Below are 24,957 nucleotides of genomic sequence, written 5' to 3'. Positions count from 1 at the left end.
CCGGGATGAACGTCAGTCTGAACCCCCCCCCACTGGATAAACATCAGTCTGAACCGCGCCCCCCCCCCCACCCCCGGGATAAACATCAGGCTGTACCCCCCACCCCGGGATAAACGTCAGTCTGTACCCGCCCCTCCACCCCGGGACAAACGTCAGTCTGTACCCCCACCCCGGGACAAACGTCAGTCTTTACCCCCACCCCGGGACAAACGTCAGTCTGTACCCCCACCCCGGGACAAACGTCAGTCTGTACCCCCACCCCGGGACAAACGTCAGTCTTTACCCCCACCCCGGGACAAACGTCAGTCTGTACCCCCACCCCGGGACAAACGTCAGTCTTTACCCCCACCCCGGGACAAACGTCAGTCTGTACCCCCACCCCGGGACAAACGTCAGTCTGTACCCCCACCCCGGGACAAACGTCAGTCTGTACCCCTGGGCCCTCATTTCGCTGAGATATTAAACCCGTCTGCTCTCTCAGGTGGATGTAAAAGATCCCCTGCCAGTATTTCGAAGAAGAGCAGGGGAGTTATTCCCGGTGTCCTGGCCAATGTTTATCCCTCAATCAACATCACAAAAACAGATCATCTGGCTGTTTGTGGGAGCTTGCTGTGCGCAAATTGGCTGCTGCGTTTCACACATTACAACAGTGACTCCACTTCAAAAGTAATGAGTTGGCTGTTAAGCACTTTGCGACGTCCTGAGATCGTGTAAGCTGCTATTTAAATGCAAGCCCTTCTCTAACCTGTTAAGTATTTTATTTGTCTCTGTAAGGTTCCACTATTTAGATGCTTTTATTTTTTGAGGCTTTATAACCCACTCTATTCAAACCTAGCCGTCATACCTGACACTCTCCTCTACACTGCCTTTCAGACCTGGATAGCTGCCAATGTCCCTGTACACTTCGCCCTCTGCAGCGTGAGCGTGGGCTCTGGATTAGTGATCTGATAATCTAACCCAGCACTCTATGGTCCTGTTTATTGCTGCCTCACACTATTTGAACATGGTGAGTCAACTACTGCCCATTGTCTCTTTCAATTGACCAAGTTCCATTCTGCATGAAGTCCCCGTGGCCCCATTTTTACATCCAATGAGCAGTCCCTTGCATAGTCCATGCAGAATACCATTTGCCACTTATCGGCCCGGATATTGACACTTATATCAATCTCAAAACATAATGAGCTCCACCTACCAGCTTAAAACCTCCCCTATCCCCCATCTCTCGCACTGGCAGAGGGAGGCTGCACATACTACTGTCGTTCACATTCAAGTTGCCACACTGACACTTCACAAACTCCTCCACTTTGATCTCGTACAGTCTCTTCATCTCCTCAGCCTGGTCATGAGTCAAAAAGGAAACAAATTATTTTACTCCAAAAAACCTAACAAATTTAGCAAACAGAGAGAAACAATATGAAGAGTGCACATCAGAGTAATAATGTGAAAAATACACACTGAAGAGACTCGCCCTGTGGGGAATGATTGTAATCAGAGACTCGCCCTGTGGGGAATGATTGTAATCAGAGACTCGCCCTGTGGGGAATGATTGTAATCAGAGACTCGCCCTGTGGGGAATGATTGTAATCAGAGACTCAGCCTGTGGGGAATGTTTGTAATCAGGAGCTTACCGTGTGGGCAATGATTGTAATCAGAGACTCGCCCTGTGGGGAATGATTGTAATCAGAGACTCGCCGTGTGGGGAATGATTGTAATCAGAGACTCAGCCTGTGGGGAATGATTGTAATCAGGAGCTCACCGTGTGGGGAATGATTGTAATCAGAGACTCGCCCTGTGGGGAATGATTGTAATCAGAGACTCAGCCTGTGGGGAATGATTGTAATCAGGAACTCACCGTGTGGGGAATGATTGTAATCAGAGACTCGCCCTGTGGGGAATGATTGTAATCAGGAGCGCGCCCTGTGGGGAATGATTGTAATCAGAGACTCAGCCTGTGGGGAATGATTGTAATCAAGAGCTCACCGTGTGGGGAATGATTGTAATCAGGAGCTCACCATGTGGGGAATGATTGTAATCAGGAGCTCGCCCTGTGGGGAATGATTGTAATCAGAGACTCACCGTGTGGGGAATGACTGGAATCAGAGACTCGCCGTGTGGGGAATGATTGTAATCAGAGACTCACCGTGTGGGGAATGATTGTAATCAGAGGCTCGCCCTGTGGGGAATGATTGTAATCAGGAGCTCACCGTGTGGGGAATGATTGTAATCAGGAGCTCGCCCTGTGGGGAATGACTGGAATCAGAGACTCGCCGTGTGGGGAATGATTGTAATCAGAGACTCACCCGGTGGGGAATGATTGGAATCAGGAGCTCACTGTGTGGGGAATGATTGTAATCAGGAGCTCGCCGTGGGGAATGATTGTAATCAGAGACTCACCCTGTGGGGAATGATTGTAATCAGAGACTCACCGTGTGGGGAATGATTGTAATCAGAGACTCACCGTGTGGGGAATGATTGTAATCAGAGACTCACCGTGTGGGGAATGATTGTAATCAGAGACTCACCCTGTGGGGAATGATTGTAATCAGAGACTCACCATGTGGGGAATGATTGTAATGAGAGACTCACCCTGTGGGGAATGATTGTAATCAGAGACTCACCCGGTGGGGAATGATTGTAATCAGAGACTCACCCTGTGGGGAATGATTGGAATCAGGAGCTCACCGTGTGGGGAATGATTGTAATCAGGAGCTCACCGTGTGGGGAATGATTGTAATCAGGAGCTCACCGTGTGGGGAATGATTGTAATCAGAGACTCGCCCTGTGGGGAATGATTGTAATCAGAGACTCACCGTGTGGGGAATGATTGTAATCAGGAGCTCGCCCTGTGGGGAATGATTGTAATCAGAGACTCACCGTGTGGGGAATGATTGTAATCAGGAGCTCGCCCTGTGGGGAATGATTGTAATCAGGAGCTCACCATGTGGGGAAAGATTGTAATCAGAGACTCACCCTGTGGGGAATGATTGTAATCAGAGACTCACCCTGTGGGGAATGATTGTAATCAGAGACTCGCCCTGTGGGGAATGATTGTAATCAGAGACTCGCCCTGTGGGGAATGATTGTAATCAGAGACTCGCCCTGTGGGGAATGATTGTAATCAGAGACTCACTGTGTGGGGAATGATTGTAATCAGGAGCTCGCCCTGTGGGGAATGATTGTAATCAGAGACTCACCGTGTGGGGAATGATTGTAATCAGGAGCTCACTGTGTGGGGAATGATTGTAATCAGAGACTCACCCTGTGGGGAATGATTCTAATCAGAGACTCACCGTGTGGGGAATGATTGTAATCAGAGACTCACCGTGTGGGGAATGATTGTAATCAGGAGCTCACCGTGTGGGGAATGATTGTAATCAGAGACTCGCCCTGTGGGGAATGATTGTAATCAGGAGCTCACCGTGTGGGGAATGATTGTAATCAGAGACTCACCCTGTGGGGAATGATTGTAATCAGAGACTCACCGTGTGGGGAATGATTGTAATCAGGAGCTCGCCCTGTGGGGAATGATTGTAATCAGAGACTCGCCGTGTGGGGAATGATTGTAATCAGGAGCTCACCGTGTGGGGAATGATTGTAATCAGGAGCTCACCGTGTGGGGAATGATTGTAATCAGAGACTCGCCGTGTAGGGAATGATTGTAATCAGGAGCTCGCCCTGTGGGGAATGATTGTAATCAGGAGCTCACCGTGTGGGGAATGATTGTAATCAGAGACTCACCCTGTGGGGAATGATTGTAATCAGGAGCTCACCGTGTGGGGAATGATTGTAATCAGAGACTCGCCGTGTGGGGAATGATTGTAATCAGAGACTCGCCGTGTGGGGAATGATTGTAATCAGAGACTCACCGTGTGGGGAATGATTGTAATCAGGAGCTCACCGTGTGGGGAATGATTGTAATCAGGAGCTCACCGTGTGGGGAATGATTGTAATCAGGAGCTCACCGTGTGGGGAATGATTGTAATCAGGAGCTCACCGTGTGGGGAATGATTGTAATCAGAGACTCGCCGTGTGGGGAATGACTGTAATCAGAGACTCGCCCTGTGGGGAATGATTGTAATCAGGAGCTCACCGTGTGGGGAATGATTGTAATCAGGAGCTCACCGTGTGGGGAATGATTGTAATCAGAGACTCGCCCTGTGGGGAATGATTGTAATCAGAGACTCGCCCTGTGGGGAATGATTGTAATCAGAGACTCGCCGTGTGGGGAATGATTGTAATCAGAGACTCACCGTGTGGGGAATGATTGTAATCAGGAGCTCGCCCTGTGGGGAATGATTGTAATCAGAGACTCACCCTGTGGGGAATGATTGTAATCAGAGACTCACCCTGTGGGGAATGATTGTAATCAGAGACTCACCCTGTGGGGAATGATTGTAATCAGCTCACCCTGTGGGGAATGATTGTAATCAGAGACTCACCGTGTGGGGAATGATTGTAATCAGGAGCTCACCGTGTGGGGAATGATTGTAATCAGAGACTCGCCCTGTGGGGAATGATTGTAATCAGAGACTCGCCCTGTGGGGAATGATTGTAATCAGAGACTCGCCGTGTGGGGAATGATTGTAATCAGAGACTCACCGTGTGGGGAATGATTGTAATCAGGAGCTCGCCCTGTGGGGAATGATTGTAATCAGAGACTCACCCTGTGGGGAATGATTGTAATCAGAGACTCACCCTGTGGGGAATGATTGTAATCAGAGACTCACCCTGTGGGGAATGATTGTAATCAGAGACTCACCGTGTGGGGAATGATTGTAATCAGGAGCTCACCGTGTGGGGAATGATTGTAATCAGGAGCTCACCGTGTGGGGAATGATTGTAATCAGAGACTCGCCCTGTGGGGAATGATTGTAATCAGGAGCTCACCGTGTGGGGAATGATTGTAATCAGAGACTCACCGTGTGGGGAATGATTGTAATCAGGAGCTCACCGTGTGGGGAATGATTGTAATCAGGAGCTCGCCCTGTGGGGAATGATTGTAATCAGGAGCTCACCGTGTGGGGAATGATTGTAATCAGAGACTCACCGTGTGGGGAATGATTGTAATCAGAGACTCACCCGGTGGGGAATGATTGTAATCAGGAGCTCACCGTGTGGGGAATGATTGTAATCAGAGACTCACCGTGTGGGGAATGATTGTAATCAGGAGCTCACTGTGTGGGGAATGATTGTAATCAGAGACTCACCGTGTGGGGAATGATTGTAATCAGAGACTCGCCCTGTGGGGAATGATTGTAATCAGAGACTCACCGTGTGGGGAATGATTGTAATCAGGAGATCACCGTGTGGGGAATGATTGTAATCAGGAGCTCACTGTGTGGGGTATTGCAATTACCAAGCTGTGTCCCATCACTCTCTGGTATGCTGTATTACACCAATGCTGAGATGGGTCGTGAGCAATTGAATTGTTGAGTTTGTGTCCCTAACACAGGTCAAATGTAAACAAGCCGAGGTAGGAATGGCTGTACTCACCATTCCTGAATATCGTAACTGATCCAGTAAGAGGTTAAAGACGATGAGAAACAGCTCCTCTGCGTCATGCTGCCTGTAAGCTTTAAAACAGAAAAGTCTCGGATGACTCACGAGATTTGAATTTAACCAAACATCAACCCTTACACCCAGGTTTTTGTCTAGGCACCAACTCTTGCCAGTGTCTGATTCCACTGGCACTGACATTACATAGAGTTACATAGAACATACGGCACAGAAACAGACCATTCGGCCCAACCAGTCTGTGCCGGTGTTTATGCTTCACTCGAGCCTCCTCCCGTCTTTCCTCATCTAAATCTATTCCCTTCTCCCTCATATGCTTGTCCAGCCTCCCCTTAATTGCATCGATACTATTCGCTTCAACCACTCCCTGTGGTACGAGTTCCACATTCTCACCACTCTCTGGGTAAAGAAGTTTCTTCTGAATTCCCTATTGGATTTCTTGGTGACTATCTTGTATTGAGGGCCTCTAGTTATGCTCTTCCCCACAAGTGGAAACATTCTCTCTGTATCCACTCTATCAAAACCTTTCATAATTTTAAAGACCTCTATTAGGTCACCCCTCAGCCTTCTTTTTTCAAGAGAAAAGAGACCCAGCCTGTTCATCCTTTCCTGATGGGTATAACCTTGCATTTCTGGTATCATCCTTGTAAATCTTCGCCGCACCCTCTCCAGTGCTTCCAGATCCTTTTTATAATATGGTGACCAGAACTGTACGCAGTACTCCAAGTGTGGTCTAACCAAGGTTCGGTACAAGTGTGGCATAACTTCCCTACTTTTCAATTCTATCCTGTAACTCACCCAAGTAGTTATTCATTACATGTGAGCCCAGACAATGTGTCAGCAGCTCAATCAACCTACACTGTTAAACCTGATCTTGTCATCATCTCTCTCTGTCACACACATACACTGGCTGAAATAACCCTCTAGCTCAGGGGATGACCAACTCCAACACCTCAACTGTTGTCCTGTCTGCAATCAGTCCAGACCGGGATTGGACCTGGGCCCTTCTAGTCTGAAGAGATCTGCCTTCACCATTTACACTTCAGCAGGGAGGCTGCTGTCTACTGCCCTGATCCAGCACAGGCACAGCCTCCCATTGGAGTCAGTCACCACCACATCGAATTTATATGCCACCAGCTCATTTCAAGACATCCCCAGGTCATATTTCCAGGGGTTCTACTCATAAGACCATAAGAAATAGGAGCAGGAGTAGGCCATTCGGCCCCTCGAGCCTGCTCCGCCATTCAATAAGATCATGGCTGATCTTCTACCTCATCTCCACTTTCCTGCACTATCCCCATATCCCTTGATTCCCTTAATATCCAAAAATCTATCGATCTCTGTCTTGAATATACTCAATGACTGAGCCTCCACAGCCCTCTGGGGTAGAGAATTCCAAAGATTCACCGCCCTCTGAGTGAAGAAATTTCTCCTCATCTCAGTCCTAAATGGCCGAACCTTATTCTGAGACTGTGACCCCTGGTTCTAGACTCCCCAGCCAGGGGAAACATCCTCCCTGCATCTACCCTGTCAAGCCCTGTAAGAATTTTTATGTTTCAGTGAGATCAACTCTCGTTCTTCTAAACTCTAAAGAATATAGGCCTAGTCTACTCGATCTCTCCTCATAGGACAATCCCCCCATCCCAGGAACCAGTCTGGTGAACCTTCGTTGCACTCCCTCTATGGCAAGTATATCCTTCCTTAGGTAAGGAGACCGAAACTGTCCACAATACTCCAGGTGTGGTCTCACCAGGGCCCTATATAATTGCAGTAAGACGTCTTTACTCTTATACTCAAATCCTCTTGTAATAAAGGCCAACCTACCATTTGCTTTCCTAATTGCTTGTTGTACCTGCATGTTAACTTTCAGTGATTCGTGTACAAGGACACCCAGGTCCCTCTGAACACCAACATTTCCCAATCTCTCACCATTTAAAAAATACTCTGCTTTTCTATTTTTCCTACCAAAGGGGATAACTTTACATTTCTCCATGTTATATTCCATTTGCCATGCTCTTTCCCACTCACTTAGCCTGTCTCTATCCCCTTGAAGCCTCCTTGCATCCTCCTCACAACTTACATTCCCACCCAGCTTTGTATCATCAGCAAACTTGGACATATTACATTTGGTCCCCTCATCCAAATCATTGCTGTAGATTGTGAATAGCTGAGGCCCAAGCACTGATCCTTGCAGTACCCCACTAGTGACAGATTGCCAATCCTCAATCCATGCTAATATATTACACCCAATCCCATGAGCCCTAATTTTGTTTAATAACCTCTTGTTCGGCACCTTATCAAATGCCTTCTGAAAATCCAAATAACCCACATCCACTGGTTCCCCCTTATCTATTCTGCTAGTTACAACCTCAGAAAACTCTAACTGATCATAAATCCGTGTTGAATCTGCCCAATCCTATTATTATTTTCTAAGTGCCCTGTTACCACGTCCTTAATAACAGATTCTAGCATTTTCCCTACTACTGATGTCAGGCTAACTGGTCTGTAGTTCCCCGTTTTCTCTCTCCCTCCTTTCTTAAGAACATAAGAAATAGGAGCAGGAGTCGGCCATTCGGCCCCTCGAGCCTGCTCCGCCATTCAATAAGATCATGGTTGATCTGATCTTGGCCTCAACTCCACTTCCCTGCCTGCTCCCCATAACCCTCGACTCCCCTGTTTTTCAAAAATCTATTTCTGCCTTGAATATATTCACTGACTCCGCCTCCACAGCTCTCTGGGGAAGAGAATTCCAAAGATTCACGACCCTCTGAGAGAAGAAACTCATCTCCGTCTTAAATGGGCGACCCCTTATCCTGAAACTATGCCCCCTAGTTCTAGATTCCCCCACGAGGGGAAACATCCTCTCAGCATCTACCCTGTCCAACCCCCTCAGAATCTTTTATGTTTCAATAAGATCCCCTCTCATTCTTCTAACCTCCAATGAGTATAGGCCCAACCTGCTCAACCTTTCCTCATAAGACAACCCCTTCATCTCCGGAATCAACCTCGTGAACCTTCTCTGATTGCAATGCAATGCCAGTATATCCCTCCTTAAATAAGGAGACCAAAACTGTACGCAGTACTCCAGGTGTGGTCTCACCAACGCCCTGTACAGTTGTAACAAGACATTCCTACTTTTATACTCCATTCCCTTTGCAATAAAGGCCAACATTCCATTTGCCTTCCTAATTACTTGCTGTACCTGCATACTAACTTTTTGTGTTTCATGTACGAGGACCCCCAGATCCCTCTGTACCGCCGCATTCTGTAGTCTCTCTCCATTTAAATAATAATTTGCTTTTTTATTCTTCCTCCCAAAGTGGATAACCTCACATTTTCCCACACTATACTCCATCTGCCAAATTGTTGCCCACTCACTTAGCCTATCTATATCTCTTTGCAGACTCTGTGTCCTCCTCACAACTTGCTAACCCACCTATCTTTGTATCATCAGCAAATTTGGCTACATTACACTCGGTCCCTTCATCCAAGTCATTAATATAGATTGTAAATAGTTGAGGCCCCAGCACTGATCCCTGTGGCACCCCACTAGTTACTGATTGCCAACCTGAAAATGACCCATTTATCCCAACTCTCTGTTTTCTGTTAGTTAGCCAATCCTCTATCCATGCTAATATATTACCCCCAACCCCGTGAGCTCTTATCTTGTGCAGCAACCTTTTATGTGACACCTTATCGAATGCCTTTTGGAAATCCAAATACACTACAACTACTTTATCCACCCTGCTCGTTACATCCTCAAAGAACTCTAATAAATTTGTCAAACACGATTTCCCTTTAAAACCATGTTGACTCTGCTTGATTGTATTATAATTTTCTAAATGTCCTAGAAACATAGAAGATAGAAGGAGTAGGCTATTCGGCCCCTCGAGCCTGCTCCGCCATTCAATGAGATCACTGTTACTACTTCCTTAATAATGGATTCCAGCATTTTCCCAATGACAAATGTTAGGCTAACTGGCCTATAGTTTCCTGCTTTCTGTCTCCCTCCTTTCTTGAATATGGGCGTTACATTTGCGGTTTTCCAATCCGCTGGGACCTTTCCAGAGTCTAGGGAATTTTGGCAGGTTACCACCAATGCATCCACTATCTCTGCAGCCACTTCTTTTAAGACCCTGGGATGCAGGCCATCAGGTCCAGGGGACTTGTCAGCCTTTAGTCCCACTAGTTTGCCTCGTACTTTTTCCTCTAGCGATAGTGATTGTTTTAAGTTCCTCCCTCCCTTTTGCCCCTTGATTATCAATTATTATTGGGTTGCTTTTAGTGTCTTCTACCATGAAGACAGATATAAAATATTTGTTCAAAGTCTCTGCAATTTCCTTGTTTCCCATTATTAATTCCCCAGTCTCATCCTCTAAGGGACCAATGTTTACTTTAGCTACTCTCTTCCTTTTTATATACTTGTAGAAGCTCTTACTGTAAGTCCGATTTTATATTTCTTATTAGTTTACCCTCTCTATCTATTTTCTCCCTCTTTATTATTTTTTTAGTCGTCCTTTGCAAGTTTCTAAAAATTTCCCAATCTTCTGGCCTACCACTAATCTTTGCAACATTGTATGTCTTTTCTTTCAATTTGATACCTTAACTTCCTCAGTTAGCCATGGATGGTTCATCCTTCTCATAGAGTCTTTCTTTCTCACTGGAATATATCTTTGTAGAGATATGAAATATCTCCTTAAAAATCTATTTTCCCAGTCCACTTTAGCCAACACTGTCTTTATACCCTTGTAATTGCCTTTATTTACGTTTAAGACACTAATTTCAGATCCAAGTTTCTCACCATTAAACTGAATGTGAAATTCTATCATGTTATGATCACTCTTCCCTAGAGGATCCTTTACTATGAGATCATTAATTAATCCTGTCTCATTTCACATTACCAGATCTAAAATAGCCTGTTCCCTGGTTGGTTCCACAACGTACTGTTCTAAGAAACTGTCCTGAATACATTCTATGAACTCGTCCTCAAGGCTACCTTTGAAATTTGATTTGTCCAATCTATATGAAGATTAAAATCGCCTACGATTATTGCAGTACCTTTCTTACAAGCCCCTATTATTTCTTGTTTTATACTCTGTCCCACAGTGTAGCTACTGTTAGGGGGCCTATAGACTGTGCCCACCAGTGACTTCTTTCCCTTATTATTTCTTATCTCCACCCAAACTGATTCTACATCTTGATCTTCTGAGCCAATATCATTTCTCACCACTGCACTGATCTCATCCTTTATTAGCCGAGCTACCCCACCTCTTTTTCCTTTCTGCCTATCCTTCAGAAATGTCAAATACCCCTGAATATTCAGTTCCCAGCCTTGGTCACCTTGCAGCCACATCTCTGTAATGGCTATCAGATCATACCCATTTATTTCTATTTGTGCCATCAATTGATATATCTTGTTACAAATGATGTGTGCATTCAGATAAAGAGCCTTTAATTTTGTCCTTTTACCATTTTCCCTACTCTGACCCTATTTGCTGGTGCACTCTTATGCTTGTACGCTCTGTCCCTTCCTGTCACACTCTGGTTATCAATACCCCTATCACTACCCTGCACTATTGCCTTCTCCTTTCTCTTTAACTTTCTAAGTTTCCCCTCACCCGAAACCTCCCCCCCCCACCCCCCCCCCCAACTATTTACTTTAAAGCCCTATCTACAGCTCTAGTTATTCGCTTCGCCAGGACACTGGCCCCAGCAAAGTTCAAGTGAAGCCCATCCAAACGGAGCAGCTCCCTCTGTCCCCAGTATTGGTGCCAGTGCCCCGTGAATCGAATTAAATAGTGGGGTTACATTTGCTACCTTCCAATCTGCAGGAACCATTCTAGAAGCTTTGGAATTTTGGAAAATGACAACCAATGCATCCACTATCTCTATAGCTACCTCTTTCAAAACCCTAGGATGTAGGCCTACTCGAGTCCCATTCATGTCCCCTCCCCCAAATGCATAGTAGTCCAGTAGTTCTGGTTTTGGACTAGCAACCCAGAGGCTGTGAGTTCAAATCCCACCATAGCAAGTTGTGAAAGTGAATTCAATAAATTGGGAAGTTTGAGGCTGCATTGGCCAGTGACCATGAAGTTGTCAGTTTGTTGGAAAGATCCAATTGGATGTGTACATCAGTCTGTGTATATGTTTGGTTTCACCCTTCACAGTCTGTTGTCTGATGTTATCTCCCCTCCGCTGCCTCTAACTTGGTAAAAATGAAATGTTTCTCCATTAGTTCCCAAGGAATTACTGGAGTGAGAGGGGGGTCACAATGTGGACACACCCCTGGGGTCACAATGTGGACACACCCCTGACGTCACAGGTCGTGATCACATGAACATCCTCAGGGTGTTTGCAGCCTACCGTTTCTCCAGTGTGTGGCTCCAGGCCCAGCTCTGGCTGTAAGGGGTCACGCTCAAAGAATGATGACACTACAAGGTTGGTAACTGACCCCCTTTTGCAGTTTGCCCCTTCAGTTGCAATGCTGGGAGAGTAATACTGGGCCCCCAAGCAAGTTGTCAGTTTATGGTGTTACCTGTGCCTCAGTGGGCAGCACTCTTGCCTCTGTCAGAAGGTCATGGGTTCAAGCCCTACGCCAGAGAGTTCAGCCTATAATCCCGGCTGACACTCCAGTGCAGTACTGCGGGAGTGCTGCACTGTCAGAAATGCCATTTTTGGATGAGACGTTAAATCTACTCTCTCAGGTGGACGTAAAAGATCCCACAGCACTATTCGAAGAAGAGCAGGGGAGTTCTCCCCAGTGTCCTGGCCAATATTTATCTCTCAACCAACGTCACTGGAACAGATTATCTGGTCTTAATCACATTGCTGTTTGTGGGATCTTGCTGTGCACAAATTGGCTGCTGCGTTTCTTACATTAAAATTGCACTTCAGACAAGTACTTCATTGGCTGTAAAGCACTTTGGGACATCCTGAGGTCATGAAATGCAAGTCTCTCTTTTTTTATAGTTCGGTAAATGTCATTCTTGTAGCTGAGCTTCATTCAGTTACACAAACAGGATGGCTCAGTAACAAGTGCTTTCAGGAGTCATTACAAGGCCGTGACTACTGCTGCACGCTGCTTCTTGCATTTACAGCGCTCCCTGAATCACCACCGAGTATCCCGGCACACACCTTTAACATGGTTCAGGGTCAGGCAGTGCAGGAAGATCTCTGCACTCACCACACCGGACATTGAGGCTTGCATCTGGTCAAATAATCGACACATGTTGTATGGGATGTTCCTTGCGTCAGCTACCTCGCTCCTCTGATCCCACCTGTAACATTCCGGGAAACAAAAGGTTGAGGTGCCGATGTGTAACCGCTGCCATGGCAACAGGCTCTGACTGACGAGAGTGCCGTATGTACAAGGGCGCATTCTACTGAGTACAGGAAACGTGAGGCCAGCTCTCCACTTCCATTCCATTGGCCCAGACTTCCAGGGATATCCCCCATAATGGGCGAGCCAATGGTACACCTCGAAAACGTAAGTGTGAGTGGAACATAGGAATGGGCCATTCAGCCCCTCGAACCTGTTGCGCCATTCAATGAGATCATGGCTGATCTCTATCTTAGCTCCATCTACCTGCCTTGGCTCCCTAACCCTTGATACCCTTACCAACAACAATCTATCAATCTCCACTTTGAAATTTTCAACTGACCCCCAACCTCAACAACTTTTTGGGGGAGAGTTCCAGATTTTCAATACCCTTTGTGTGAAGAAGTGCTTCCTGACATCAACCCTGAATGGCCGAGCTCTAACTTTAATGTTCTGGACTCCCCCAGCAGAGCAAATAGTTTCTCTACCTACCCTCTCAAATCCCTTAATCACCATAAACACCTCAATTCTATCACCCCTTAAGCTTCTATACTCAAGGGAATACAAGCCTAATCTGTGCAACCTGTTTGCATAATTTAACCCTTATGGCCCCAGTATCATTCTGGTGAATCTGCGCTGTACACCCTCCAAGGACAACTGAATGCAGTACTGAACTGAATACAGTTACCAGATGGGGTATAACCAGAGGACTGTACAGCTGTAACATAACCTCCACCCCTTTCTATTCCAGCCCTCTTGAAATAAAGACCAGAAACATCTGGGATCCTGGTCAACTCTCCCTCTCTAGATCCTACTAACACAAAAGCTCACAGTAAGTCTGCTAGGACACACTGGACAGGAATCCCCCATCATTCACGGGTCAGTTTCCAGTTCATCTAAATTAGGGTGCAGGTAATTCAAAAAAGATCACTTAATGGCACGGTTTTAAAGAGTGTGCAGGGACACCTGGGAGTTAATGTGCAGAGGTCCTTGAAGGTGGTGGGACATATTGAGAGAGTGGTTAGCAAAGCATATGGAATCTTGGGCTTCATAAATAGAGGTATTGAGTACAAAAGTAGAGAAGTTATGCTGAACCTTTATAAAGCGCTAGTTAGGCCACAACTGGAGTATTGCATCCAGTTCTGGCCACCACACTTTAGTAAGGATGTGAAGGCCCTTGAGAGGGTGCAGAGGAGATTTACCAGAATGGTTCCGGGGATGGGGGATCTTAGCTTGAAGGACAGGTTGGAGAAGCTGGATTTGTTTTCATTAGAGCAAAGGAGGTTGAGGGCTGATTTGGTAGAGGTGAACAAGATTATGACAGGTTTGGATAGGCTAGACAGGGAAAGGCTGTTCCCACTAGTGGATGCTACAAGGACTAGGGGACACAGATTTAAGGTATTGGGCAAGAGATACAGGGGGGATGTGAGGGAACACTTTTTTACACAGCGAGTGGTGAGGACCTGGAACAAGCTGTCGATAGAAGTGGTGGAAACGGAGAAACTCATTGGCCCAGAAATTCGGGTCGGGGGTTTCCGCGGGTGCAAGCCCCCGACCTGCACTTACCTACCGCGCGGCCATTGAGCTGTGGGCCCCCGTGGAATTGCAATCCTGGGCCTCCTCCAACTGCCGGCGCGCAGTTAGTTCGATGCATCCCCTGGGATCACATGGGCCATGGAGAGCCAATGGTAGCAGGGAATGCTTCATTCATAAGTTTGACAGGAAGACCTGTCAAACCTATAAATACTATAAGCCCCAAAACATCACTAAAACCTCAAATACATTTTCTTTTTAAATCACATTTTAAAAATAAACTATAAATGACATGAAATAACTACTTTAAACAATATAAATTTTTGAAAAAATAATTTTATTTTCTAACGGGGCTAAAAATAAACTAACCTTTCTTTCAAGTATTTAAAGATAATAAACCTGGGGAAAAAATGTTTTAATTTTAATTAATTCACCACTTACCTTGTAAAAAGCAGGCCTTGCAACTGCTTTTTAAATGTCTAACTTCTGGAGACTTACCTTCCCGGGAAAACCTGCAAAAAAAACGTAAGTTCGATGCGCACGCGCTGCCTCTCCCGCGCAGGCGTTCGACCTCTGAACCCCTTCTTTCAAGGGAACGGAAGAGCCGGTTTCCCGCGCATGCACGAAACCGGCACTTCCATTGGGCTTACGTGTAAGTACCCCGTGCTTACTCACCCGTGGAGACCCGAATTTCTGAATGCTTTCAAGGGGAGACTGGATGGGCACTTGAGGGAAATAAACTTCCATGGCTACGGGGATAGAGCGGGGGAATGGGACTGACTGGATTGCTCTACAGTGAGCTGGCACGGACTCGATGGGCCGAATGGCGGCCTCCTGTGCCGTTATGACTCTATGACCAGGGCAGGTACAGCACGGGTTAGATACAGAGTAAAGCTCCCTCTACACTGTCCCATCAAACACTCCCAGGCAGGTACAGCACGGGTTAGATACAGAGTAAAGCTCCCTCTACACTGTCCCATCAAACACTCCCAGGGCAGGTACAGCACGGGTTAGATACAGAGTAAAGCTCCCTCTACACTGTCCCATCAAACACTCCCAGGGCAGGTGCAGCACGGGTTAGATACAGAGTAAAGCTCCCTCTACACTGTCCCATCAAACACTCCCAGGGCAGGTACAGCACGGGTTAGATACAGAGTAAAGCTCCCTCTACACTGTCCCATCAAACACTCCCAGGGCAGGTACAGCACGGGTTAGATACAGAGTAAAGCTCCCTCTACACTGACCCATCAAACACTCCCAGGGCAGGTACAGCACGGGTTAGATACAGAGTAAAGTTCCCTCTACACTGTCCCATCAAACACTCCCAGGGCAGGTACAGCACGGGTTAGATACAGAGTAAAGCTCCCTCTACACTGTCCCATCAAACACTCCCAGGGCAGGTACAGCACGGGTTAGATACAGAGTAAAGCTCCCTCTACACTGTCCCATCAAACACTCCCAGGGCAGGTACAGCACGGGTTAGATACAGAGTAAAGCTCCCTCTACACTGTCCCATCAAACACTCCCAGGGCAGGTACAGCACGGGTTAGATACAGAGTAAAGCTCCCTCTACACTGTCCCATCAAACACTCCCAGGGCAGGTACAGCACGGGTTAGATACAGAGTAAAGCTCCCTCTACACTGACCCATCAAACACTCCCAGGGCAGGTACAGCACGGGTTAGATACAGAGTAAAGCTCCCTCTACACTGTCCCATCAAACACTCCCAGGGCAGGTACAGCACGGGTTAGATACAGAGTAAAGCTCCCTCCGCACTGTCCCATCAAACACTCCCAGGGCAGGTACAGCACGGGTTAGATACAGAGTAAAGCTCCCTCTACACTGTCCCATCAAACACTCCCAGGGCAGGTACAGCACGGGGTTAGATACAGAGTAAAGCTCCCCCTACACTGTCCCATCAAACACTCCCAGGGCAGGTACAGCACGGGTTAGATACAGAGTAAAGCTCCCTCCACACTGTCCCATCAAACACTCCCAGGGCAGGTACAGCACGGGTTAGATACAGAGTAAAGCTCCCTCTACACTGTCCCATCAAACACTCCCAGGGCAGGTACAGCACGGGGTTAGATACAGAGTAAAGCTCCCCCTACACTGTCCCATCAAACACTCCCAGGGCAGGTACAGCACGGGTTAGATACAGAGTAAAGCTCCCTCTACACTGCCCCAACAAACACTCCCAGGGCAGGTACAGCACAGGTTAAATACAGAGTAAAGCTCCCTCTACCCTATCCCATCAAACACTCCCAGGGTAGGTGCAGCACAGGTTAGATACAGAGTAAAGCTCCCTCTTCACGGCCCTATCAAACACTCCCAGGGCTGGTGCAGCACGGGTTAGATACAGAGTAAAGCTTCCGCTATACTGTCCCGTCAAACACTCCCAGGGCAGGTACAGCACAGGTTAGATACAGAGTAAAGCTCCCTCTATACTGTCTCATCAAACACTCCCAGGGCAGGTACAGCACAGGTTAGATAGAGAGTAAAGCTCCCTCTAGAAACATAGAAGATAGGAGCAGGAGTAGGCCATTCGGCCCTTCGAGCCTGCTCCGCCATTCAATGAGATCATGGCTGATCATCCAAATTCAGTACCCTGTCCCTGCCTTTTCCCCATATCCCTTGATCCCTTTAGCCTTAAGAAATATATCCAACTCTTTTTTGAATATATTTAATGAACTGGCCTCCACCGCCCTCTGTGGCAGAGAATTCCACAGGTTCACCACTCTCTGGGTGAAGAAATTCCTCCTCATTTCAGTCCTAAATGGCATACCCCTTATCCTTAGACTATGGCCCCTGGTTCTGGACTCCCCGGCCATCATAAACATCCTTCCTGCATCTAGTCTGTCCAGGCCTGGCAGAATTTTATAAGTTTCGATGAGATCCCCTCTCAATCTTCTAAACTCCAGTGAGTATAAGCCCAATCGACACAATCTCTCCTCATACGTCATTCCTGCCATCCCAGGTATCAGCCTGGTGAATCTTCGCTGCACTCCTTCCATGGCAAGAACGTCCTTCCTCAGGTAAGGCGACCAAAACTGCACACAGTACTCAAGGTGCGGTCTCACCAAGGCCCTGTACAACTGTAGCAAGACATCCTTGTTCCTGTCCTCGAACCCTCTTGCTACGAAGGCCAACATACCATTTGCCTTCTTAACCGCCTGCTGCACCTGCATGCTTACCTTCAGCGACTGGTGCACAAGAACACCCAGGTCTCTTTGCACTTCCCCTTCTCCCAATCTATTGCCATTCAAATAATAATCTGCCTTCCTGTTTTTGCCACCAAAGTGGATAACCTCACATTTACCCACATTATAGTGCATTTGCCATGTTTCTGCCCAATCACCCAATCTGTCCAAATCGTACTGGAGTTTCATGACATCCTCCTCGCAGCTTACCCTCCCACCCAGCTTTGTGTCGTCTGCAAATTTGGAGATATTACATCCAATTCCCTCGTCCAGATCATTAACATATATTGTGAACAGCTGGGGTCCTAGGACCGATCCTTGCGGTACCCCACTAGTCACTACCTGCCACTCGGAAAACGACCCGTTTATTCCAACTCTTTGCTTTCTGTCCGCCAACCAGTTCTCTATCCAAGTCAATACCTTGCCCCCAATCCATGTGCCTTAATTTTGCACGCTAATCTCTTATGCGGGACCTTATCGAAAGCCTTCTGAAAGTTCAAATACACCACATCCACTGGTTCTCCCTTATCTATTTTACCAGTTACATCCTCAAAAAATTCCAGTAGATTAGTCAAGCATGATTTACCTTTTGTAAATCCATGTTGACTTTGTCCGATCCTGTCACTGTTTTCCAAGTGCTCTGCTATTACATCTTTTATAATAGACTCTAGCATTTTCCCCACTACCGATGTCAGGCTTACCGGTCTATAATTCCCCGCTTTTTCTCTACCACCTTTTTTGAATAGTGGGGTAACATTAGCTACCTGCCAATCCATAGGTACCGTTCCAGAGTCTATCGAGTTCTGGAAGATGACCAGCAATGCATCTACTATTTCCAGGGCCACTTCCTTAAGTACCCTGGGATGTAGATTATCAGGCCCTGGGGATTTATCGGCCTTTAGTCCCATCAATTTTCCGAACACCATTTCCCTACAAATACTGATTTCTTTCAGTTCCACCCTTTCATCAGGCCCTATGTTCCCCGATCTCTGGGAGGTTATTTCTGTCCTCCTTTGTGAAGACAGAACCAAAGTATGAATTTAGTTGGTCTGCCATCTCTTTGTTTCCCATTATAAATTCCCCTGATTCTGACTGTAAGGGACCTACGCTTGACTTCACCAATCTTTTTCTCTTCACATATCTATAAAAGCTTTTAGTCAGTTTTTATGTTCCCTGCAAGCTTACTCTCATATTCTATTTTCCCTTTCTTAATTAATCCCTTTGTCCTCCTTTGTTGAATCCTAAACTGCTCCCAATCCTCAGGATTATTGCTTTTTCTGGCCAATTTATATGTCGTCTCCTTGGATCTTATGCTATCCCTAATTTCCCTTGTTAGCCACGGTTGAGTCACCTTTTTTGTTTTATTTTTATGCCAAACTGGGATGAACAAATTCTGTAGCTTGTGGCGACACGCCACCACTGGACATAATCCGCTCACGGCGGCACAGACAGTCTAAGCAGAAGCCCCCAGCCGGGGGCCCTTTCCTCCAGCAACTTGTTTCCCGCAGGGACAGGCTGCCGGGAGCACTTCCTGTCTGGGAAGTATTTAAGTGGATGTGCGGGCTTTTCTAGTTCCTGTTTGCCATGTGGTCAGAATAAAGCAGTTGTGTTTTCAATAGCTCTGTCTCGACTCCCACGTTTGCCGCGGTATCTCAACACTGGTGACCCCGACGCTCAGGACGAATCCTAAGCTAGCATGGCGGATACAAACGCAGTCACGGTTAAATTACCTGACTTTTGGGAGAACCTCGCCGAAGCCTGGTTCGTTCAAGCTGAGTCCAGATTCCGGCTGAAAGGCATTACAGTCGACGCCACGAAGTACGACTACCTCGTCGCCTCGCTCACCTACGCAACAGTCCCCAAGGTTTGGGCAGCGCTGCAGAATCCACCAACGGAGGGCAAGTACGAGCATCTGAAGGCTGCGCTACTTAAAAAATTTCAAACGTCCTCTTACCAGCGCCACTGCCAACTCCTGGACCTCCCCGGCCTTGGTGACGCTTCACCATCAGACCTGCTTTCCCACATGCTGTCCCTCTCCGACGACAAAAATCCCGGCGCCCTTTTTCGCACGCTTTTCATTCGGCAGCTCCCCGCCAGCATCCGCCCGCTCCTTGTGGAGTCTGACTCCACGGACCTGAATGAGATAGCCGAAAAGGCCGACCGGCTGCTCTCTGCACAGGCCGCTCGCGACGTCGCGCCCGACCTCACGGCAACGACCACGCGGTCTTCCCGGGCCGCTAGGCCCGACCGCCCTACCACTCCGGGTCACTGCTACTACCACACCCGTTTTGGCGCTAGGGCTCAACGCTGCACGCCACCGTGTTCCTTCAAACCCCCCCCCGCACCGGCCCCCGCGATGGCCGCGGGGCAGAAGGAGCCCCTACTGTACGTCACTGACGACAGAACCAACCGCCGATTTCTGTGCGACAAAGGGGCCCAGCACAGCATCACCCCCGCCTCCGCCCTCGAGATCCAACGCGGCACACGGGGTATCACACTGGCTGCAGCCAACGGCTCTGAAATCCGCACATATGGCACCCGCATGGTCACGCTCGACCTCGCGGGCCGCCGCTACCGCTGGGAGTTCCTGACAGCCAAGGTCCTCTGCCCACTCATTGGCGCCGACTTCCTACGCGCCCACGGCCTCCTTGTCGACATTCCGAGGCACCGCCTCGTCGACATCAACACTATGGCCCCCATCCCCGGCGCCTTTACCCCGGCCCGTTTGGCCGGCCCGACGACCTACTGCCTCGCCAGAGCCACGGACGACTACTCGGCACTCCTAGCTGAGTTTCCCGCCCTCACTAACCCGACCTTTTCGGCCAAAGCCGCCAAGCACGGTGTGGAACACTATATCCCCACCACCGGCCCCCCAGTTTCTGCCCACGCCCGCAGACTCAACCCGGCCAAGCTGGAAATCGCGCGGGCCGAGTTTACCAACATGGAACAACTCGGCATCATCCGCCGCTCCAGCAGCCCTTGGGCCTCGCCCCTCCACATCGCCCCCAAGCCCGGCGGAGGCTGGCGCCCTTGCGGGGACTACCGCCGCCTCAACGACGCCACCACCCCCGATCGGTACCCGGTGCCACACATCCAGGACTTCTCGGTCCGACTGGCCGGACGAACCGTCTTTTCCAAAGTCGACCTGGTGCGCGGTTACCACCAAGTCCCCGTACACCCCGCGGACATCCCCAAAACGGCCGTCATCACCCCATTCGGCCTGTTCGAGTTCCTGAGGATGCCCTTCGGCCTCAAGAATGCAGCACAGGCTTTCCAGCGCCTTATGGACTCAGTCCTCCGGGACCTGAACTTCCTATTCGTCTATCTAGACGACATTCTCGTGGCCAGCTCCTCCAAACAGGAACACCTCGAACACCTTCGCATCCTGTTCGGGCGCCTAGCCCAACACGGGCTCATCCTCAGCCCGGCGAAGTGCCAATTCGGCCGAACCGAGATCGATTTTCTCGGTCACCACATCACCCCTGCTGGGGCCGTCCCCCTGCCCAACAAGGTGCAGGCCGTCCAGCAATTCCCCCGCCCCACAACCATCAAAGGCCTCCAGGAGTTCCTCGGGATGGTGAACTTCTACAACAGGTTCATCCCCAGAGCCGCAGCCCTTATGAAGCCCCTATACGACTCCCTCCGAGGAAAATCCGGCAAGATGGACGTAGCCTGGACCACTGACACGGCAGCCACCTTCGACGCCACCAAAAACGCGCTCGCCGACGCCACTCTGCTCGCGCACCCGAGGGCCGATGCCCGGGTCGCGCTCACCACCGACGCCTCCGACCACGCGGTCGGGGCCGTGTTCGAGCAGTGGGTCAATGGCGCGTGGCAGCCACTTGCCTTCTACAGCCGCCAACTGCGCCCCGCGGGAGGTCAAATACTCCACTTTCGACCGCGAGCTTCTCGCACTCCACCTGTCGGTCCGCCATTTCAGGTTCCTCCTGGAAGGCCGCCCCTTCACCGCGTATGTGGACCACAAGCCACTCACATACGCGATGGCCAAGCACACCGAACCCTGGTCCGCTAGGCAGCAACGCCAGCTCGTGGCCATCTCCGAGTTTACTACGGACATTCAGCACGTCTCCGGTAGAGACAACGTGGTCGCCGACTGCCTTTCCCGTCCCGCCGTCTGTGCGAATCACCTCGCGGTCGACTACGCGCAACTAGCAGCGGCCCAGCTCACGGACCCAGACCTCCTCTCGGCGGCTACCAGCCTGCCAGGGCTACGCCTAGCCAAGGTCGCGCACGGGCCCGAAGCCACGGCAGTCACGTGCGACGTCTCACTCGGCCAACCCAGGCCGGTCGTCCCTGAGACCTGGCACCGCCGCGTCTTCGACGCGCTCCACGGGCTCTCTCACCCGGGTTCCCGCGCATCCGTCAAACTCCTCTCCAAGCGCTTCGTCTGGCGCGGCCTTAGCAGAGATGTTCGGACTTGGGCCACCTCCTGCCTCGCCTGCCAACGGGCTAAGGTACAGCTGCACACCAAAGCACCCCTGGGAGACTTCGAGGTACCCAGCCGCCGCTTCGACCACGTACACGTCGACATCGTCGTTCCACTGCCGCCATCGCAAGGCCAAACTTATCTCCTCACGATGGTCGACCGCTACACACGCTGGCCTGAGGCAGTGCCGCTGACCTCCACCACCACAGCCGACATCGCCAGGGCGTTCGTTAACACCTGGGTTGCGAGGTTCGGCGTACCGGCCGACATAACCTCCGACAGAGGCGCCCAGTTCACCTCCGAACTCTGGACGGCCACAGCACGCAACCTCGGGGTGACGCTCCACCGCACCACGGCGTACCACCCGCAGGCCAACGGACTTTGTGAACGCTTCCACAGGTCACTCAAGGCCTCACTCCGCGCCGGCCTGCAGGACAGTACCTGGACTGACCGCCTACCGTGGGTGCTACTCGGCCTATGCACCGCGGTCAAGGAAGACCTCCAGTCCTCGGCAGCGGAGTTAGTCTACGGACAACCGCTGCGCGTCCCAGGCGAATTCCTTCCGGAGCCTACCAAGTCTTGGTCGGCCGAACAGCAGCGGCTCGACTCTTTCTCTTCCGCTCAGCAGTTCGCCCCACTTCCGGTCAACCGACACGGCGAACTCGCACCTCACGTCCCGCCAAATTTACAGCAGGCGCGCTTCGTCTTCGTGCGACACAACGCGCACCGCGGGCCCCTGCGACCCCCGTACGACGGTCCGTACGAGGTACTACAAACCGGGGACAAGGTATTCAAGCTGCGACTCGGCGACAGGGTCGAGACAGTCTCCATCGACCGGCTCAAACCAGCACACACAGAACCAGGGGAACAGGTCCCCGTGGCCCAGCCTCCAGCCAGAGGCCGTCCCCCCGGCAAGCCAGCACAGCCGGCGGCGAACCGCCCGACCCAACCAACCAGACCGGCGACCACTCAGAGCCGCTGCGGCAGAACCATTAGACCACCGTCACGACTCGTCCACTCCTCCTAAGCGGATTCTGGGGGGAGCTCTGTGGCGACACGCCACCACTGGACATAATCCGCTCACGGCGGCACAGACAGTCTAAGCAGAAGCCCCCAGCCGGGGGCCCTTTCCTCCAGCAACTTGTTTCCCGCAGGGACAGGCTGCCGGGAGCACTTCCTGTCTGGGAAGTATTTAAGTGGATGTGCGGGCTTTTCTAGTTCCTGTTTGCCATGTGGTCAGAATAAAGCAGTTGTGTTTTCAATAGCTCTGTCTCGACTCCCACGTTTGCCGCGGTATCTCAACAAGCTCATCCATCTACACTGTCCAATCAAACACTCCCTGGGCAGGTACAGCATGGGTTAGATACAGAGTAAAGCTTTCCTGTTAGATGCCATCCCCTACATTACCACTACTGTTTGGAGGTCTATAGACAACCCCCACCAATGTTTCTGCCCCTTGGTGCTTCTTAGCCCCACCCAGACTGATTCTACATCTTGATTTTCTGAGCCAATATCCTTTCTCACTATTGCTCTGATTTCATCCTTTACTAACAACGCCACCCCACCTCCTTTTCCTTTTTGCCTGTCTTCCTAAATATCAAATATCCTTGGATATTCAGCTCCCAACCTTGGTCACCCTGCAGCCATGACTCCGTAATCGCAATTATATCGTATCCGTTTACATCTATTTGCGCTGTTAATTAGTCTACCTTATTACGAATGCTTTGTGCATTCAGATACAGTGCCTTTAGATTTGCCTTTTTAACATTTTTAGACATCTTAACATTTTTTGTACTATGGCCGTTTTGTCTTATTACCATTTTTTTCTTACCCGGACCCTATTTGTTCGTGCACTCCTCTGTTTGTACGCTCTGTCCCTTGCTGACACAGTCTGGTTATCCTTACCCCAATCACTTTCCTGCACTGCTTCCTTGTCTTTTCTGGCATTCTAGATTTCTCACCACCAGGAGGCCCCCCTCCCGACCTTCCCTCCCTTATTTAGTTTAAAGCCTTATCTACCTCCCTAGTTATGTGATTCGCTAGAACTCTGGTCCCAGCATGGTTCAGGTGTAGTCCGTCCCAATGGAACAGCTCTCTCTTTCCCCAGTACTGGTGCCAGTGCCCCACGAATCAAAACCCACAAAGTTGTTCACTCTGTGCCCGCTGCACTCTGAGGCCCCTGTATTTATACTGTTTGTAACTCCGGTGAATCAGCACTGCTCTGCTATTGTTTCAGGAATAACTGATTACAGCAGCTCTCCAGTAGGAGAGATTGCTTGTTTGTCTCTGCTTAAGCCTGAAAGAAACTTAAACATTCAAAGTTTAAAATTTAACATAAACAGTTGATCTTAAGAGCTACAAGCAATTAACACTAAATTTTAAAAGAGATAAACCCTTTAAACTCCTACACTTACCAAACTCCCAGTTGTTCACTCTGTGCCCGCTGCACTCAGTTAGATACAGAGTAAAGCTCCCTCTACACTGTCCCATCAAACACTCCCAGGGCAGGTACAGTACGGGTTAGATACAGAGTAAAGCTCCCTCTACACTGCCCCATCAAACACTCCCAGGGCAGGTACAGCACAGGTTAGATACAGAGTAAAGCTCGTGCTACTCTGTCCCATCTAACACTTCCATGACAGGTACAGCATGGGTTATATACAGAGTAAAGCTCCCTCTACACTGTCCAATCAAACACTTCCAGGACAGGTGCAGCATGGGTTAGATACAGAGTAAAGCTCCCTCTACACTGTCCCATCAAATAATCCCAGGACAGGTACAGCACGGGGTTAGATACAGAGTAAAGCTCCCTCTACACTGTCCCATCAAACACTCCCAGGGCAGGTACAGCACAGGGTTAGATACAGAGTGAAGCTCCCTCTACACTGTCCCATCAAACACTCCCAGGACAGGTACAGCACGGGTTAGATACAGAGTAAAGCTCC

General features: G+C 49.4%; 1 protein-coding gene across 3 annotated transcripts in view; it reads right to left on the bottom strand.

Moving 5' to 3' along the window:
- Positions 1 to 13,013, bottom strand: part of LOC147105946 (ubl carboxyl-terminal hydrolase 18-like) — an 84,110-nt gene extending 71,097 nt beyond the window's left edge. The window contains exons 1-3 of one of the 3 annotated variants that reach the window (XM_086008554.1): positions 12,649 to 13,013; positions 5,494 to 5,573; positions 1,193 to 1,336 (exon numbers count right to left, since the gene is read on the bottom strand). In XM_086008554.1, the coding sequence (XP_085864680.1) occupies positions 1,193 to 1,336; positions 5,494 to 5,573; positions 12,649 to 12,940 (516 nt within the window). In that variant the 5' untranslated portion in view covers positions 12,941 to 13,013. The remainder of the gene's footprint in view (positions 1 to 1,192; positions 1,337 to 5,493; positions 5,574 to 12,648) is intronic. The other 2 variants (XM_086008556.1, XM_086008555.1) reach the window with 2 other exon arrangements.
- Between the last annotated feature and the right edge of the window lie 11,944 nt (positions 13,014 to 24,957).

Source organism: Somniosus microcephalus, chromosome 16, assembly GCF_052327205.1.
Source record: "Somniosus microcephalus isolate GS21.2 chromosome 16, FLI_Smic_1.0, whole genome shotgun sequence".
NCBI lineage: Eukaryota > Metazoa > Chordata > Chondrichthyes > Squaliformes > Somniosidae > Somniosus > Somniosus microcephalus.
The sequence above is the reverse complement of the archived record's forward strand: the minus strand, read 5'-3'. Positions and strand labels throughout refer to the sequence as shown.